Source organism: Ornithorhynchus anatinus, chromosome 11, assembly GCF_004115215.2.
Source record: "Ornithorhynchus anatinus isolate Pmale09 chromosome 11, mOrnAna1.pri.v4, whole genome shotgun sequence".
NCBI classification, from domain to species: domain Eukaryota; kingdom Metazoa; phylum Chordata; class Mammalia; order Monotremata; family Ornithorhynchidae; genus Ornithorhynchus; species Ornithorhynchus anatinus.
This window is the reverse complement of record NC_041738.1, coordinates 13022838-13040815: the sequence shown is the minus strand read 5'-3', so window position 1 is coordinate 13040815 and position 17978 is coordinate 13022838. Positions and strand designations below refer to the sequence as shown.

The 17978-nt window shown below is 61.2% G+C and overlaps 1 protein-coding gene across 1 annotated transcript in view; it reads right to left on the bottom strand.

Annotated features, from left to right (window-relative positions):
• The window catches only part of CDK12 (cyclin dependent kinase 12), a 36150-nt gene extending 21071 nt beyond the window's left edge, over positions 1-15079 (bottom strand). The window contains exons 1-3 of the mRNA XM_029075281.2: positions 13882-15079; positions 7542-8441; positions 1950-2126 (exon numbers count right to left, since the gene is read on the bottom strand). Coding sequence (XP_028931114.1) covers positions 1950-2126; positions 7542-8441; positions 13882-14954 — 2150 coding nt within the window. The 5' untranslated portion in view covers positions 14955-15079. The remainder of the gene's footprint in view (positions 1-1949; positions 2127-7541; positions 8442-13881) is intronic.
• Positions 15080-17978: the final 2899 nt, after the last annotated feature.

The window sequence follows — 17978 nt, the reverse complement described above, 5'->3', positions numbered from 1 at the left end:
GCTCTCATACCGGCGGTCTTCACCTGTTTCTCCCCAGCTGGCTAGCTTCGCTTCTCTTCAGCGGACCTAACTGGACCTCCTTCTCAGCTCTCCTCCCTCCCACCCCTTGCTGACACCCTTCTCCCACCCGGAAACTTGCTCTCATCCCTCCCTCGCTGGCAGACCACAGTTCTGCCCATCTTCAGAGCCCTCAACTCCAAGAACTATTCCCCGATCAATTCTCCTCCTCCCCCCAAGCCGCACGAAACCGCCAACCACCCTTAGCGCATCGGTACTAAACCCATCCTCGGCGCTAGCGTTTAAACAGTTTGCTTCTGCTCTCTCTCCTCCTGCTATATCCACGCTCCATCCTTGCTCCTCCTCCTGCTTCCGCTCTTTGTGAACAAGTTCAACCTGCCAGTCTTTCCCCATTACACTGAAAGTGCCTAATGATAACGGTATTTGCCGAACGCTTACTCTGGGCCAGCACCGTGCCACGCTCTGGGGTGGATACAAGCGGATCGAGCCGGACACAGTCCCGTCCCACGCGGGGCTCACGGTTTCAATCCCCATTTTACAGATGACGTCGCTGAGGCCCAGAGAAGTGAAGTGCCTTGCCCAAGGTCGCCCAGCGGACAGGCGGCGGGGCCGGGATTAGAACCCATGACCCTCTGACTCCCAGGCCCGTGCTCTATCCATTGTGCCTTGTCCTAGAAGGCAGGGACAATGTCTTTTACTCCTGCTGGGTTTTCCCAAACACTTTGCACACTGCCTTGTACAAAGGAAGAACTCAATACCACGGAGGAAGAGGAGGAGGAGGAGGAGAACTGCGGTAGCGTATTTGCACTGCCGCTCCTGTGGTGTGCTGGGACTAGGCCCAGCCCAGCCCCTCCTTTTCCTCTGCTCCTCCTCCCCGTCGCCCCGACTCCCTCCCTACCCCACAGCACTTGTGTCTATATGTACATATTTATTATTCTCTTTATTTCTCCTAATGATGGGTATATATCTATAATTCTATGGATTTATATTAACGCTACTGACGCCTGTCTGCTTGTTTGGGTTCGTTGTCTGTCTCGCTCCCCTTCTAGACTGTGAGCCCACTGTTGGGTACGGATTGTCCCTATCTGTTGCCCAACTGTACTTTCCAAGCGCTCAGACTAGTGCTCGGCACACAGTGAGCGCTCAATAAATACGACCGAATGAATGAATGACCCAGGCTCCAGCGGGGCTGGGTCTACACCTGAGCGGGGCCAGCCCGACTTGCGGAAAGGTCTGTGGACACCGGGGCTTCACTCCAGGTGTGGCCGTCGGCCCGAGCCACTGGCAGGTGACGTGAGCACGGAACGGCGACCACGACGCCCGCTGGGACGGCCCACTCCGGCGGTCCGGGAGGACTGAAACCCGGGGGCGGCCCCGTCCCCAACCTGCACTTTATTTCCCAGGGCGGGGACCGACCCGAAGCGAACCGTTCCACCGTCTGCCTTACTGGAGCGGAGGCACGCCAAGGGGAGGGACCGAATCCATCTCCTCCTCGATTCACCAGGGAACCCGGAACCGGGCTCTACGTGCGGAGGCCGCTCCGTGAATTCTGCCGTCCACCTTACAAGGAACCGGGGCCGGGACCGAAGAGCGAGGGAAGCGGCCCCGAGGCGGGCGAGGGGTGTGATGCGGAAACCCGTCCACGCCGGGCACCGCCCGCTGGGCAGGGCTGGACCCCGGCACTCCCACCCTGTAGCCCGGCCTCAAGCCTCCTAGGGGGGAGAGCGCGGGCTCGGGTGACACGGGCGGCGTAACGGACCCTTCCCTTCACGTCCGGAGCGGCCGTCCTCTCCCCCGACCCGAAAGGGGCCGGCGGGGCCTCAGCCGGGTCACCCCCTGGGGCCCCTTGGGCGTCGGCTAGCGCGGTCAGAGATCCGCCCGGCGACCTCGGCTGGGGAGGAGGGCTCGGCCAGAGAGGGGCAGACACTTACTTTGGTCTCTTCTTGTACGGTTGCTGAGGTGGCGTGACGGCCTTTGGTTCCGGAGAGTCTGGGGGAGACGGGTCCCCGCCGGGGAGCTCGGGGGGGAGGGGCAGGTCCATGAGCAGATGCCGGGTCCTCGGCTCCTTCTCCTTCTTCACGGGTTTGGGAGGAAGACTCTCCTTCGGACTAGACGCGGGGAGGGGGAGGAAGAGAGCGACAACTTAGCGGGACGCGCACGTCGGGGGAGCGGCGGAGGGCGTGGGGGTCGGCTGACCCCGCGGGAGGGGCTCCGAAGCTGGCTCCTCTTAACGGCCAGGCCCTCGGCCAGCGACGGGACAGCCGAGCTGACCCGGGAAAGGAACCCTGGCGGGACTCTGGATGCTCCCAGATGGGCCGAGACCAAGAGGCCGACCCTTGAGGGCCACCGAGGGCCATCGCCAGTGGCCACCACAACTCCCTCCTCCTCCTCCCTTCTTGTGAGCTTAAGTGGAGAGAGCGCGGGCCTGGGATTCAAAAGGACCTGGGTTCTACTCCCGGCTCCACCACGGCTGCTGTGTGAATCTGGATAGGTCACGTGGAAAGAGTCCGGGTCTGGGAGTCAGAGGTCGTGGGTTCTAATCCCGGCTCCGTCGCTTGTCAGCTGCGTGACTTTGAGCAAGTCACTTGATTTCTCTGAGCCTCAGTTACCTCACCTGGAAAATGGGGATTAAGACCGTGAGCACCACGTGGGACCTGATTACCCTGGCGCTTAGAACAGTGCTCGGCACATAGTAAGTGCTTAACAAATAACGGTATTATTATTATTATTATTGATCCCGGGCCTGTAAGTGAGAAGGACCTAGGTTCTAATCCCAGCTCTGCCATCTGTCTGCTGGGTGACCTTGGGCAAATTACTTCCCTTCTCGGGGCCTCAGTTCCCTCATGTGGAAAGTGAGGTTTGAGACCGTAGACCCAAGGGGAACCTGGACCGTGTCCAGCCTGATTAGCTTGTATTTACCCTAGCACTTAGTACAGTGCCTGGCACATAGTAAGCACCTAAAAAATACCAAAAAACAACAAAAAGCTGGGCGTCTATTTATCCCTCCCCCTTTCAAAGCCCTACTGAAGGCCCATCTCCTCCAAGAGGCCTTCCCTGACTAAGCCCCACTTTTCCTCATCTCCCACTCCCTTCTACATCGCCCTGACTTGTTCCCATTATTCATCTCCCTACCCCAGCCCACAGCACTTACATTCATATGTCATTTATCTATATTAACGTCTGTCTCCCCTCTAGATCGTAAACTCATTGTGGGCAGGGAATATGCCTGTTTACAGTTATACTGCAGTCTCCCAAGTCCTTAGTACAGTGCTCTGCACACAGTAAGCGCTCAATAAATACAACTGAGCGAACGAGTGGGCCGGTTCCATCCAGCTTCCACAGGCACGGCGGGTCGGAATGTCAACCGTTTTCACGGAGCATTTACTGCGTTCATTCAATCGTATCCATTGAGCGCTTACTGCGTGCGGAGAACTGTACTAAGTGCTTAGGAGAGGACGGTACAACAATACGACGGACAGATTCCCCGCCCACAACGAGCTTCGGGTCTAGAGGAGGAGAGGAAGCCCACCGTGCTCGTTGCACAAGTGCCTCCGGAGCAAGGACTTGCCATTCGTTCGATCGTTTTTATTAAGCGCTTACTGTGCGCAGAGCATTGTACTAAGCCCTTCCCTTCCCCGTCTGCTTAGAGTACTCGGTCCCTTACCAGATAGGGCAGGCGGCTATCAAGCGCCCAGACCTAGACCGGCCCGGGTGGCCCCTGCGTAAGCCAAGTTAGCCCCCTCGCTGCCCCTCAAAGGACTCTGCCAGCTCGCCAAGTCCAGCCAGCTGCCCCGAGGCAGAACTTGAGACACCCCGGGACTGCTCCACTGAAAATCCTCCAAAGTCCCGGATCTCACCCCGGGGTCCAGGCCCAACCGAAAGGAAGTGTTCTTCTCTCTTGCCTAAAATCTCCACACGCAGCTCGCCTTCCTCTCACCAACAGGTATCACTGATGAGGTTGATCGGTTCCCAGGGGAGGACGGAGCCGGGAGGGATCCGACTGTGCGGCCTGATCATTTCCCTGCCGGACGCCCTTTATTCGCCACTAGGTTAAATCCCAATGCAAACCCCCCTGCCCGCCAAAAACGTTCCAAGAAGCCCCCAGGTCCGCCGGGGTTGGCTGAGCTCTCGGGTTCCCGCCCTGCACCGTACGGGACGCGACTGGGTGGGCGGGGAATGTCTCTGTTATATCGTACTCTCTCAAGCGCTTAGAGCAGTGCTCTGCATACGGTTAAGCGCTCGATAAATACAGTTGGGCTAGAGGAGGGGCTCTGTCAAGCTCAGAGTAACCCTGACTGCCGAGGATGCCCTGGGGCCAGCCCCGCTGGGGGTGCTGATAATACCACCACCAACAATAACAACGATATCTGTTATGTGCCAGGCACTATACTGAGCGCTGGGGCGGGTATAGGCAAATCGGGTTGGACACCATCCCTGTCCCGCACGGGGCTCACAGTTTCGATCCCCATTTTACAGATGGGGGAACTGAGGCACAGGGCAGGGCGGCGGCCAAGCGGTGGAGCCGGCATTAGAGCCTGGGTCCTCCTGACTCTCGGGCCCGAGCTCTATCCACTGTGCCATGCTGCTTCCCAACGTGGCCGGTGGGCTGAAGGAGCCCGCCCATTGGGATCGCTCAGCTAACTGAAAAGAAGTGTGACGGCAGACGATTTCCACGCTCCCTGGGTCATCCCCGCAAGTCTCCTCCTCGGGACCTTCTTAACTGCAGGGGTGAGACAGGTGACTCCCTGCAATGGCTCTACAGAAGCGGCATGGCGTAGTACAGTCAGAAGGGAGTGGGTTCTAATCCCGGCTCCGCCGCTTGTCTGCCGTGTGACCTCGGAGGCAAGTAACTCCATTTCTCTGGGCCTCAGTTACCTCATCTGCAACATGGGAATGGAGACTGCGAGCCCCACGTGTATCCACTCCCCAACCTCCTCACCTCTGAGGACCACCCGGCCGGGGCAGGAGGGACGGGGAAGGGGGACAGAGGCTGCTCGACCTCGGGGCCGATCCGCCCTCGGGGCCGACTGGCCCGCTCCACCTTGGGCTGGCTCGTCGGTGCCTGAGGCCGACGGATCGGGGTGGTCGCAAGGGACCGGAAGTCGGGAGACTCGGGGGGGCGAATGTATCACCTCAGGTTGCCTCGGTTTCCTCATCTGCTAGATGAGGGTAAGACAGCTGCTCTCCTTCCCTTCTCCATCGTGAGCCCGGTGAGGGACGGGGGCTTAACCTAGTTGGATCTAAGCCCCCTCTGCCCCGTGCTCGGCACGTAGTCACCCCTCAATCTGTGCCATCGTCAGGGAAAAGGATCCCGGAAGAGAGCACCCCGAAACCTGGTTCCGTTACAACCGAGAGCACCGACTCGGGTTAAAAAGCGAAATTACCTCCAACCTTGCTTTTGGATAGATAGAGAGTGGAGGACCGGAATTTTGGAGACTCTCTGGCTCCTCTTTGAAACCCCCCGGAGCACCCGCGGCTCAGATGGCCAAAGGAGACTCCAGAGTCACCAGCCGGTCTGCCCTGACCACGCGATGGTCCGGGCCTGCGCACCGGCTCACCGGGGAGTCTGAAGGACCTGGGTTTTAATCCCGGCTCTGCCACCTGTCTGCTGTGCGACCTTAGGCAGTCACTTCGCTTCTCTTGGGCCTCAGTTACCTCAACTGTAAAATGGGGATTAAGACTACGAGCCCCATGTGGGACATGGACTGTGTCCAAACTGATTAGCTTCTATCTACCCCAGCGCTTAGAACGGTGCCTGGCACACAGTAAGCGCTTAAACACCACCATCATCATCATCATCCTAGGGGCTGGCGGGTTACCCCGGAAGACCCTCGGCTCAGACGTGAGGTGCTTCTGCACCTAAAATTCGGCCTTCCCCCACAGTGTGTATCAGCCTGCCTTCCTTCGCTCTCTCATCCACTTCCAAAAAGAACTTTGGGAGGCCGCTCACTCAGACACGAGGAGACAGGGGCAAGAAAACAGGAGGAAAAAGTACCCGAGGATAAATATTGAGGAAACGAAAGGGAAAAGAAAAGGGGAAAGGGAAAGAAAAAGGGAAAGAAAAGGGGAAAGGAAAAGGGAAGAGAAAAGAAGAAAATTTTCCGGTTCTGAGGGATCACCAGTCTGTCTCTTCCAGAATGGCCAGAGGAGACCCCCCCAAAGCCGGAAATGCCCAACCGGGACCGGGTCCCTCGTTTCTAAAGCGGCCACGTCACGCAAGGGAGAAAGAATCCAAAGGCTCCCCGAGCCTTCAGAAACCCGCTTACACCTGCTTGTGGGGGGGGGACCCAGGCTCGACCCCAGCAGCTGGTCTCCTAGTGGGGGGGGGGTGTTCGGATCAAATCTGACCGGGGGGGGGGGGGGGGGGAGGGGTCCCCTTGGGAACCTCAAGTCCCAGAAGGGCCCGGAGCCAGTCGCTCTCGTAAGACTGGTTGGCCGTCAGTGGCCTCCTTTCCCTCTTCTCCCCAGAGTGGGGTCACGGTCACCTGGCCCTAGGGAGAGGGGGTTCGGGACCCCGCTGCCCGGCCCTCGAGAGTTTCTCCCTTATCACCTGCGGCGGAACTCCCTCCTTTAGAGATGGATCCCTCGTCTTGCAAGCAGCCGGGATTTTCCGGCCTGGCTCTTCCCCGCCACCCGCAACTGGGGGCCGCCAGAATCAAAAGCGGGTGCCCGGGGAGATGCGCGTCGTCGCAAAGCGGCCCTTCCGCTCTGGGGCGGTCCGACCCGCTGGGGAAAACGAAGAACCGAACCCATCTTTCTGGGCAGACGACAGCAAGCGGCCACGCTCCCTCTTGCTGGCCCGGGGCCGGCGTGGACTCCGAAGGGCAAGAGGGAGCAACATGCAAAACGGGCTCGGGGAACGATCGGAAGGGCCAAACCGGCCCCGGGAAGCAACAGGCACCAGAGCGTTTCCATCGCGGGCGCCACCGTGGACAAATGCGTCGGCCGGCCCGGGCGGGCAAAGTCGCGGTCCCGCGTGACCGCAAGGCCAGTGGACCCTCCCCACGATCTAGCCAACAGCGCGCCCCGTGAGGGCTCGACGGAGACCTCCTGCGCGGGGATCGCATCGACCACCTGCTCAGTACAGTGCCCCGCAGGCAGTGAGCGCTCAGTAAACCCCACTTAACTGACCGGGCTGCCCCGCTTCCCCGACAACCTCCATCAGACCAGTGCCGCGCTCTGGAACCCCCGCGCTTCCCAAGACCGACGCCGGTCTCGCCACCAAGAAGTCACCCCCTCTCCCGTCGTCCTCGGTGGCCAGTCTGCCCATCCGCTCTCCGCTGGCTTTCCCCGTAGCCAGTCCGCCTCCGCCCACAGACCGCCCGAGTCCGGCCTCAGGGGCATACCAAGCGGCTGAAGAGTGCGGCGGCCGCCGTGCCCGGTGGCGAGGCCACGACGGGCGGAGCCCGGACCTCGGCGACCCGCCCCCCCCACGTGCCTCTGGAAGAATCAGGGGCGGAGGCCTACGGGCCTCTCCTCCTCAGTCGGCGGGGGACGAGTCGAGAGGGAGGTCGGGGCCTTACCTGTCCATGTCATCCTCCCCAAGCAGCAACGGGGGGAGCGGCAGCGGAGGAAGCGTCGAAGTCTTCAGGTGGGGGATGGCGGCCGGCGGCACGGACACCTGCGTCTTGAGAGAGACCTGTGCGGGGAGCTGAGAGTTTGCCTGAGAGGATAGGACGGACGTCCTCGGGTGACTAAGAGGAGGAGCGGGCAACGCCGAGGAGGCGGAAACGGGGACCTGGCTCGGGGCGGGCTGGGAAGGGGGCAGGGGCGGCTGGTGCGGCCCCGCGGGCAACGGGGGCAGAGGCGGCAAGGGGGGCGTCTGAGAGGGCGGGGCGGCGACCGGCAGGGGCGGGGGTGGAGAGGTGATGGAGGGGGCCGGGAGGGGGCTCTCCTTCTCCGTCGTCTCCGCCTCCTTCGGCGTCACGACCTCCTCCTTTGCCGCTGCGGGCTTAGAGTCTTTTGTTCCCGGGGCCTTGGGGTCTTTGGAAGGAGCGAGGTGCTTCTTCTCGGGGGGCTCGTCCGCCCTGGCCTTTCCCGGCTCCCCCGCGGCCTTGGCCTCCGCGTCGGGCGGGGGCAGGGTCCCCGGGTCCGGGTCGGGCGGGGGCCTCTCGGGCCTGCCGCCGCCGGGCGGCTTCTTCGACTCCGGTCCGGCGTCCCGGGCCTCGGCCGAGCTGTTGTCCTTTCTCGGCGGGCACACGGGCGAGCCCTTGGCCTCCTTCCCGTCCACCTTGGCCGCCGCGGCCGCCGCGGCCCGCTCCTTCTTCTTCCGGCTGAGCTCGGCTCCCAGGCTGGAGTTGAGCGGCAGCCTGGCGGGGGAGATGCTGGAATGCCGACTGCGCGAGCCCGACCTCTTCTTCTTGCCGTGGGACGACGAGTGCCGGGAATACACGGGGCTCCTGCTTCGGGACTTGGCCGATTTCCTGAGGAGCGAGAGGAGAGGCCGGTTAGAGAGGACCCCTCCGCGCCGGGCCGGGCCGCCCCCCCGACCCGAACGTTCCCCGGCGCCCGGGAAGGCCGCGCTCCTCCACGGTGGGGCCCGGCCTCCGGCAGCCCGACGTCAGAGGCCGGACGGCGGCCGCCTTCCCGAGAGGAGCGCTGCCGACATCCCGGTAGAGATTCCGACCCGCGGTTCCCAGCGCTCCCGAACGCCGGACCGGCGTCTCGACACGAAGCAGGCTTCGCTTCTCTCCCTGGGGACTCTTCTCCAAGAAACGCAGACTGACTCTCCCACGGGTCCCCAGGTCGGTTGGCTAGACGATAGTCTGCCCACCTGGTCCCCACCCGCCCACCCCCCATGGAGAACGATCAGGACAACCACCGTGAATTAATGGAGTGCTTTCCTCCCCCGGGGCCAAGACCTTTTTCAGGAGTCTCACCCTCCCAGCTTTCCTGTCAGGCAGGAAGAGGTGGGTTTCAGGCTTCCCGTCTTACTGAGCAGGAAACTGGGGTTTAAGTGAAGCTGTCTGGCCGACTGGCAAGGGCACGGGAGTCGGAGGTCGTGGGTTCTAATCCCAGCTCCGTCTGTCTGCCGTGTGACCTTCGGCAAGTCACTTCACCGTGCCCCAGTTACCTCATCTGTAAGATGGGGATTACGAGTGCGAGCCTCATGGGTGAATGGGGATTACGAGTGCGAGCCTCATGGGTGACCAACCTGATTATCCTGTATCTACCCCAGCGCTTAGGACAGTGCTTGGCACACAGTAAGCACTTAAATATCATTATTAATTATGATTATTAGAAAGAACACGGGCCTGGTTCTGAAGCTATTCTGCCAACTGCTTGCTGGGTGACCTCGGGCAAGTCGCTTTAAACTTCCCTGCGCCTCACTTTCTTCAATTGTAAAATGGGGATTAAATACCTGTTCTTCCTCCTACTTAGCTTGGGGGCCCCATGCGGGACAGGGACCGTATCCAACCTAATTACCTTGTACCTACCCCAGCTCTCAGAATAGCGTGTGGCACATTGTAAGCACTAAATAATACTACTACTAATGAAAGTGACCTGCCCAAGCATAGCAGGTTGGTGACCGAAGCGTGTGCTCTTTCCACTCCACCCCACCGAAGCTCTGGGGGAGGAAGCAATTAGTCCCAGGCTTTCAACTAGTTCAAACTTTGCAAATGAAGCTGAGGGAAACGCAGACGATGAAAGCAAGGGAAATCAGGAAACCTAAGAGCGATTCTCCGGCCAATCCCAGCTGCCCCCAGTGCACCGACTGACCTGAACTCTTCCCGGTGGGAAAAGCCGCAAATCCACCCCGCAGCCCAGGACGGCCCGCTCCCCATTCCAGGCCGTTGCTACTTTACTTTTCCTTCAGCCCTCAGCGCCCTTTCCGGGGAAGGAAAGGGGTCCAGCCTGCCCCCGGGGGTCCCGGGGATCACTGCCTGGATTCAGTCTTTGGGCACGCTTGCGTCCCAAGGTTAAAGGTTAAAAGCAGCCTCCGCTTTAAGACCGTCCGCTGCCGGCGGCGGGGAGGAGAACCGCCGTACCGGCCGGGGAAGGCTCGGCTTGATGAACGTGAGTCTTCGGAAGAGCCCGACGCTCTTCCTTCTGCCAACTGTATCTAAATGAAGCCGAAGCTCCCGCCAAACCTCTCCTGACCCCCTGCCTGCCCGCTCACTCCCCTCTAGACTGCAAGCTCGTTGCGGTCAGGGAATGGGCCTGCTTATTGTTATACTGAACTCTCCCAAGCGCTCAGTACAGTGCTCTGCACACAGTAGGCGCTCAATAAGTACGACTGACTCTCACTCACTGGTCCCCGAAGCGGCCAAACCCGCACAACCCTTCAGAGGGCGAAGGAGATTTCTGTTCTCGGGGGGGGGGGGGGGGGGGGGGGGGGGCGGGAGAACTGGAGGTCCTTGAGGGTCGGCCCCTGGGCCGAAGTTAGGGGGGTTTCCGGGTGAGGGTTTCCCCCGGACTCCCAGGCTCTCACCCACCCCCCTCCATAATAACAGCAATTATGGCATTTATTAAGCGCTCGCTATGTGCCAGACCCTGTACTAAGCGATGGGGTGGATACAAGCAAATGGGGTTGGACACAGTCCCCGTCCCACGTGGGGCTCACAGTCTCAATCCCCATTTGACAGATGAGGTGACCGAGGCCCAGAGAAGAGAAGGGACTCGCTCGAGAAGACACAGCAGACGAGTGGCGGAGCCGGGATTAGAACCCACGACCCTCTGACTCTCAGGCCCGTGCTCTTTAATAACGGTAATAGTAATAATGATGATGATGGTATCTAGCCACTACACCAATCTGCTTCCCTACTACTATGACCCCATTCACGGAGAGTGCAGGAGCTTTGCCCTCCCGGGGGAACGGCCTCCGCGCTTCCCTCAGCTCGGAAGGGGAATGGGGAATCGCTTCCCGAAGGGGACCCGTTTAGGGGCAGGCTGCATTTGGAAGCATCACTGCATTGTCATGTTGAACACAGCATTTTCTGCCTCTACGGGGATTTGACTGGGGGCCTCCCGAGGAAGAATCCAGAGGACACGGAGATGCGGAGAAAGGGAGGTTTGAGGGCCACAGGAAGGAACCTGGCGATTCTCTCTTCTCCGAGTTGTGGGGCTTTTCCATCGGAGCGAGGGGGACAGGGTGGGGAAGGGGGAACCGGACACGTGCGCCCGCACGAAAACAGCCCATTTGGTGTCCGGTAAATGCACACCCGTTAAAGAAAAAAGAAAGAAAACCCGCTGAAGCTCCCCTGCCCCCGCACGGAGGACTGGTGGGGTCTGAGCCAGCCAGCCCCCTCCCCTTCCATTCTCTCCTCACTCGGGTTCGCTCAGGAGCCGGGAGCTTTTAGAAGGCAGGGTGACGGTGAGTACGGGTAGGGAGGTAGGTCGGAAGAAGGAAAAAGCAAGGAACGGAGCCTAGGAAGGGATACCGCTTTCCTAACAAGCCCAGCATGAAGTAGTTACCGTTGGCCCGTCTTTGCCGTGTGGTTTGACCACCGAACTTCCAGATTCCACGACTCTCCCTTACCCCTGGTTGGGAGTGGGGGGAGGCGAGTGAAATTCTCAGAAAATTCCCGTCGGAGCCTTTCCCCTAACTCGGTATGGAAAAGCACCCCGCGATTCACCCTCCCGGCCAAATCCTGGGGGCACAGCGCCTATTTCCTCAACGCTTGCTCCCGCCCGACTTCTGAGGGGAAGTCGGGAGGAAGAAAAACTCTGGGTTTCAGTGACCCCCGCCCCACCTCGCCCGGGGTGAGGCCAGGCCGGAGCAGCGAGTCCAGCAGAGGGGCCGGGTTTCCGGGGCTAACTCCAGGCTCTTCCTTGCTCACATCCTGGGGATAGAGAGCATTGATATGCAAAGCCCGCCCAGGAGTTTGAAAAGGACCAGGAGACTTCTCCTGCTCCCGCTGAATGACCGGCTGGCACAAGTACCTACAGGCCTACCCCGAAAAAGGAAGAGGGAGGGGTCCTCGGAGGGCTGAGGTGGGTACGAGGAATAAGGAACAAGGAAGCGGCGTGGCCTAGTGGAAAGAGCCCGGGCGTCGGGGGACCTGGGTTCTGATCCCGGCCCCGCCACTTGCCGGCCGAGTGACCGGGGCGAGTGGCTGGACTTCTCTGGGCTTTGGTTTCCCCATCTGTAAAATGGGGGTGCAATTCCAGGTCTCCCTCCCTCCTAGGCTGGGAGGCCCACGAGGGACCGGAATTAGCAATGGGATTACCCGTATCGACCCCGGAGCGTAATACTGATAGCAATCATAACTGTGGTATTTAAGTGCCTACTCTGTGCCAAACACGACGAACTCGGGCTAAGCACCGGGGTAGACACAAGTTAACCAGGTTCCACATGGGGCTGACACTCTCGGTAGGAGGGAGCACAAGTACCGAATCCCCGTTTTGCGGATGAGGGAACTGAGGCACGGAGACTACTACTACTAATTACGGGACTTGTAAAGCGCTTACGACGAGCCAGGTACCGCGAAGGGACTTCCCCAAGGTCACGCTTGCCACGGAGCCCGGACCGGCACCCGGGCCCTCTGACTCCCGTGCTCCATCCACTGAGCCCCGGCTGCACGGGGCGAGCGCTTAACAGACCCGGGGAATCCCGCCCGGCATCGATTCCGGGCCTTCCCCTCGGAGGACCTCGCCGCGGGCAAACGCCGCTTCCGATTTCCCGAAGGGATCGGCCGGGGTGGGGGGGCCCACGGAGACCGCCTCGGAAGGTGACGCGGGCGAGCCGAAAAGCGGCCCGTTTCCGTCTCTCCGAGGGCTCCTCCGGGGGGCCGTCCCACGCCCCCTTCCTTCCCGCTCCCCGTTTGAAGCTTCCAGGCCCTCCGGAGAGAGAGGGGGGAGCGGGGCGGCTCTAAGTCGGAACCGAAAACTGAAGCCGCTCACCCGGATGGAGCAGACTTTTCACAGGAAACGGTCCCTTTATCCTAGAAAGACCCAACAGCTATCTAAAGCAAACAATGTGCTTCCCTCATTCGCCCTTTGGCAGAACGAATGCTAAACTAAAGAAGGGGCTCGGGACCACCACGTGGGGCTGGAAAGTTTTCACGGACGGAGGCGGCGGGAGGGGCCCTCGCGGAAAGAGAAGCACCGTCCCAGGCCACTCGGCTGAGGGAGAAAATCGGGGTTGCTCTGAAAGCCGGCGGCCGCGCCGGCGAGGAGGAAAATCAAAAAGTTTCTCTGGGGGCAAAAAAAGCCCCACGCAACCTCGATCTTTATCGGAAGCTGCCGAAATAGGATCCGCTTTGAAGTTCAAAATGGAGAGGGTCGGGCTCTCTGAGGAGAGATCGGGAAGGTACGGCCGAAGGAACGTTTCGTCCAGAGCGGCGCGAGTTAAAACCCAGGCCCGGCGTCTGAACGGAAAGGGGCCAGGGGACCGAGCCTCTAGACCGTAGGCTCCTCGTGGGCCGGGGAGGGGTCTCCTACACCGAACTCTCCCAAGCGCTCAGTAGAGACGACCGACCGACCCGACTCCCCCTCCCTGGCTGACCGCAGCTTGGGGAGCTCCCTGGAAGCCGACTGGCCCGGGGCCTCCCGGTTCTCCTCCCGGATTGGGAGAAGTCGGGAAGGTGGGTGGCGGTTGAGGTTTCCCTCCTGATGAGGTCATCCTTCCGGACCCGTCCCCTCTAGAGGCGAGAAGTTTTCACACCTAGGCCCCACCCCGATCGGGCGGGAAGAGCAGAGTGCTTCGCACACGGTCGGCGCTCGGGGAATTCGACCGGCCGAAGGGCGGGGGGACGGGCCACGCGGGCACCTCGCCTTTCACCCGCGCGGTGGGCGGGGGTCCCCCGGCTAACCCGCCCCGCCCGCTCCGGGCCCGGAGGCGAGGGAAAGGACCGTCCCCCTCGCCCCGGGTCAGGCCCCGAGCCGCCGCCCGCGGGGGGCCTCTCCGGAGAGGCGGCCTACCTGGGAAGGGGACTCCGGCTCAAGGACCGCTTGTTGGCGAAAGGACTGCTGGACCGCCGGCGGCCGTAGGGGCTGGGCGACCTCCCGCCGTAGGAGCCGCTGCCCCTCTCGTAGCTGGACGAGCGCCGGCGGTTGTAGGGGCTCACCGACCTCTGCCGCCGGCCGTAGGGGCTGGGCGAGCGGGCGTTGGACTGGTAGGCCGCGGGCTCCTTGTAGGGCGGGCTCAGGGACTGCCTCCGCGAGGAGCCCCCGGGGCTCTTCTTGTAGGAGTCGTAGTTGCTGGAGGTGTGAGAACGCGGCGGGCTGAGGTCGTAGTCCTGGCCGTAGGAGGCCCCCGAGGGGCTGTCGTCCGGCTTGGGGCTGGCCGACCACCTCCGGTGGGGGCTCCGCGACTTCCGGCGGGGGCTGTCGCCCGCCGCCGCCTTGTAGCTCTTGGGGGCCTCCCTCTTGCGGTGCCCCTTGCCGCCGCGGTCCCTGTGCCCGGCCTTGACCTCCCGCTCCTTGCGGGCCTTCTCCTTGTGGAGTCTGGCCGCCCTGGCCTCCTTGGCCCCGCCGCCCTTGGCCGGCGGGCCCTTGCCGTGCTCGTCGTTCTCCTCGTTGGACCGCCTGGAGCCGCCCGCCGGCCGCTCCTTGGCCGCCGCCCGGGCCGCGGCCTCCCGGTTCTTCTCCGCCCGCTTCTCCTTCTCCGCCTGCCTGGTCCTGGGCGGGTCCCGGCCCCTCTTGTGCTGGTGGTGGCGGTGGCGGTGGGGCCGGTCGGCCCGGTCGGGGCCCCCGCGGCGGTCGGCGGCGACGGCGGCGTCCTCCCGCCGCTCGGGCCTGGCGGCGACGGCGTCGTCGGAGAAGGTGTCGGAGTCGGAGCTGATGTCGTCGTACTCCACCAGGGGCTTGACCATGGCGCTCAGGGGGGTGGCCTCGGGGGCGGCCTGGTCCCTCGAGTGCTTCGACCTGTGCCTCTTGTGCTTGGCGGGAGGCCGGTGCCGCTCTCTGCTGTTGGAGCCGCTGCCCTCCGACGACGCCGGCGGGGCCCCCGCGCCCCCATCCTTCTTGCCCCCACGTCTCTCCGGGTTGGGCATCCCCTCCGCCCTGGCCTCCGGGGTGGGGGGCGCCGGCCCGGGGCACCCCACCTTCCTCCGGGCCCCGGCCACGCCTCCCCCGGGCCTTCACTCCCCGCGGCCCGGGGGCGGGCCGCACCCCCTGCGCCCTCCCTCCACCTCGACCCCCCTCCTACATGAGGCCGGGGGGGCGGGGAGGGAGGGGGGGACCGGCCCGGCCCCCCGAGGCCTCCTCTCTGCCCAACGTGGTGGGCCCGGGGGGGGAGGGGGGGAGCGGGGGGGGGGGGGCGGGAGCCGGTCCTTAGCCCGGGGGTGTCCCGGTGGTAGCCCGGTGGTGTCCTGGTAGTAGCCCGGTGGTGTCCCGCTGCAGGCCCGGCGGGCTTCCCGGCGGCGGGGCCCTCTCCCCCACGCTTTGTGTCGCCTCCCGTCCCGCTCGACGGCCGCCACACTGCCCCCCACGCTGGGGCTAAACCGAAACGGCACTTGGCAATGGGGGGGGGGGAGGGGAGGAAAGTGAACCGGGGAGGGGGGGGGGAGGGACCCCAAGTCTCGCGAGATCGGCGCCGCTCTTCTCGCGAGAACCCGCCCGCCGGCTCACCCTCCTTCCTCCCTTCGCTTACCCGAACGGAGAGCGTCGCCAGGGCAGGGCCCCCCCCCACTTCTCGCGAGATGTGCGGAGGGCGCTCTTTTTTTTTAAAGCAACGGTAAAACTTTATTTAAACCACCCCCCCAGCGAGCAGCCTTCGCCCCGCCCACAAAACTTTATTGGGACGCATTGAACGGCCAGGAGGCTGCCCCAGCCCCGCCCAACGGCTCTGCCAGGGGGAGGCCTGTACGTGTCACCCCCTTCATTCAATCGTATTTATTGAGCGCTTAATGATGATGTTGGTACTTCTTAATTGCTCACCCTGTGCAGAACACTGTTCTAAGCGCTGGGGGAGATACAGGGCTTCAGGTCGTCCCCCGTGAGGCTCCCAGTCTTCATCCCCATTTTCCGGATGAGGTCACTGAGGCCCAGGCAAGTGAAGTGACTTGCCCACAGTCACCCAGCCGACAAGTGGCAGAGCCGGGATTTGACGTGCGGCTCCCAGTCTTCATCCCCATTTTCCAGATGAGGTCACTGAGGCCCAGACAAGTGAAGTGACTTGCCCACAGTCACCCAGCCGACAAGTGGCAGAGCCGGGATTTGAACCCAGCCCGGACTCTTTCCACTGAGCCACGCTTACTAGGTGCGGAGCACTGTACTAAGCGCTTGAAACGGACAAATGGGCAGCAGAGACCGTCCTTCATGAAGCAGTGTGGCTCAGTGGAAGGAGCCCGGGCTGGGGAGTCAGAGGTCACGGGTTCTAATCCCACCTCTGCCACTTGTCAGCTGTGGGACGGTGGGCAAGTCACTTCACTTCTCTGGGCCTCAGTGACCTCATCTGGAAAATGGGGATGAAGACTGTGAGCCCCACGGGGGACGACCTGATTCCCCTGTGTCTACCCCAGCGCTTAGAACAGTGCTCGGCACATAGTAGGCGCATAACAAATACCAACATCATTATTATTATTCAATAGACTTATTGAGCGCTTCCTAGGTGCCGAGCACTGTACTCTGCCATGCTTGAAGCACCATGGCTCAGTGGAAAGAACACGGGGTCGGGAGTCAGAAGTCGTGGGTTCAAATCCCCGCTCCACCACTTGTCAGCTGTGGGATTGTGGGCAAGTCACTTCACCTCTCCGGGCCTCGGTTCCCTCCTCTGTAAAATGGGGATTAAGACTGTGAGCCTCACGTGGGACAACCTGATTCCCCTAGGTCTACCCCAGCGCTTAGAACAGTGCTCTGCACATAGTAAGCGCTTAACAAATACCAACATTATTATTATTGTTATTACTAAGCGCTTGGAATTCGGCAACAGATAGAGACCACCCCTGCCCAATGACGGGCTCACAGCTCTTATCGGCTGGGCGACTTTGGGCCAGTCACTTCACGTCTCTGGACCTCAGTTCCCTGATCTGTAAAATGGGGGTGAATAATAATAATTATTATTATTTTGGTCAGTTCCAACCATAACCATTCCTAGCATTTAAATATTTATGCCTGTCCACCCACAGCACTTGGGTATAATTAATTGTAGATCTACAACCCTCTCTCCCACGGCCTGACTCTGGCCCGGAACGCCATCCCGCTTCGAATCAGACGGACGATCACCGTCCCCGCTTTCAAAGTTTTATCCAAGGCCCATCTCCTCCCAGAGGCCTTCCCTGACTAGGCCCTCGTTTCCTCTTCTCCCACTCCCTTCTACGTCGCCCTTGAACTTGGATTTGCACCCTTTATTCACCGCTCTCTCAGCCCACGGCACTGAGGCACGTATCCGTGATTTATTTATATTAACGTTTGTCTGCCCCTCTAGACCGAAAACTCATCTTGGGCAGGGAGTGCGTCTACCGAATCTGTCATATTGTACTCTCCCAAGCGCTTAGTACGGTGCTCTGCACACAGTAAGCGCTTAATAAATATGATTGCTTGATTGGGCGGGAAAGAGCCGCGTGTGAGGAGGAAGAGTTGTTGAGAAACCGGGAAGGAAGACACACAAAAGTGCTCTGCACACGGTAAGCGCTCACTAAATACAATTGAGTGAATGAAAGAAGGAATCCTAAGACTGGGGGCTTCTGGAGGCAAGACCCAGGCGGTCAAAGGCTCTCCGGGTTGTCCCGCCTTAGACTGTAAGCCCGTCAAAGGGCAGGGACTCTCTCTGTTACCGATTTGTACATTCCAAGCGCTTAGTACAGTGCTCTGCACATAGTAAGCGCTCAATAAATACTACTGAATAAATGAATCAATTGAGTAGCTGTAAAGGCTATGCTTGAAATCTGGAATTTGACCACTCTGGAAGCCTATGTCAAGTACTTCATACTCTGACCCTCCTTTCTCTCCCCAACAATAATCCAGTAATGGCCTAGTGGACAGAGCACAGTCCTGGGAGTCAGAAGGTCACGGGTTCTAATTCCGACTCCGCCCTTGTCTGATATGTGACCTCTGGGCAAGTCACTTCACTTCTC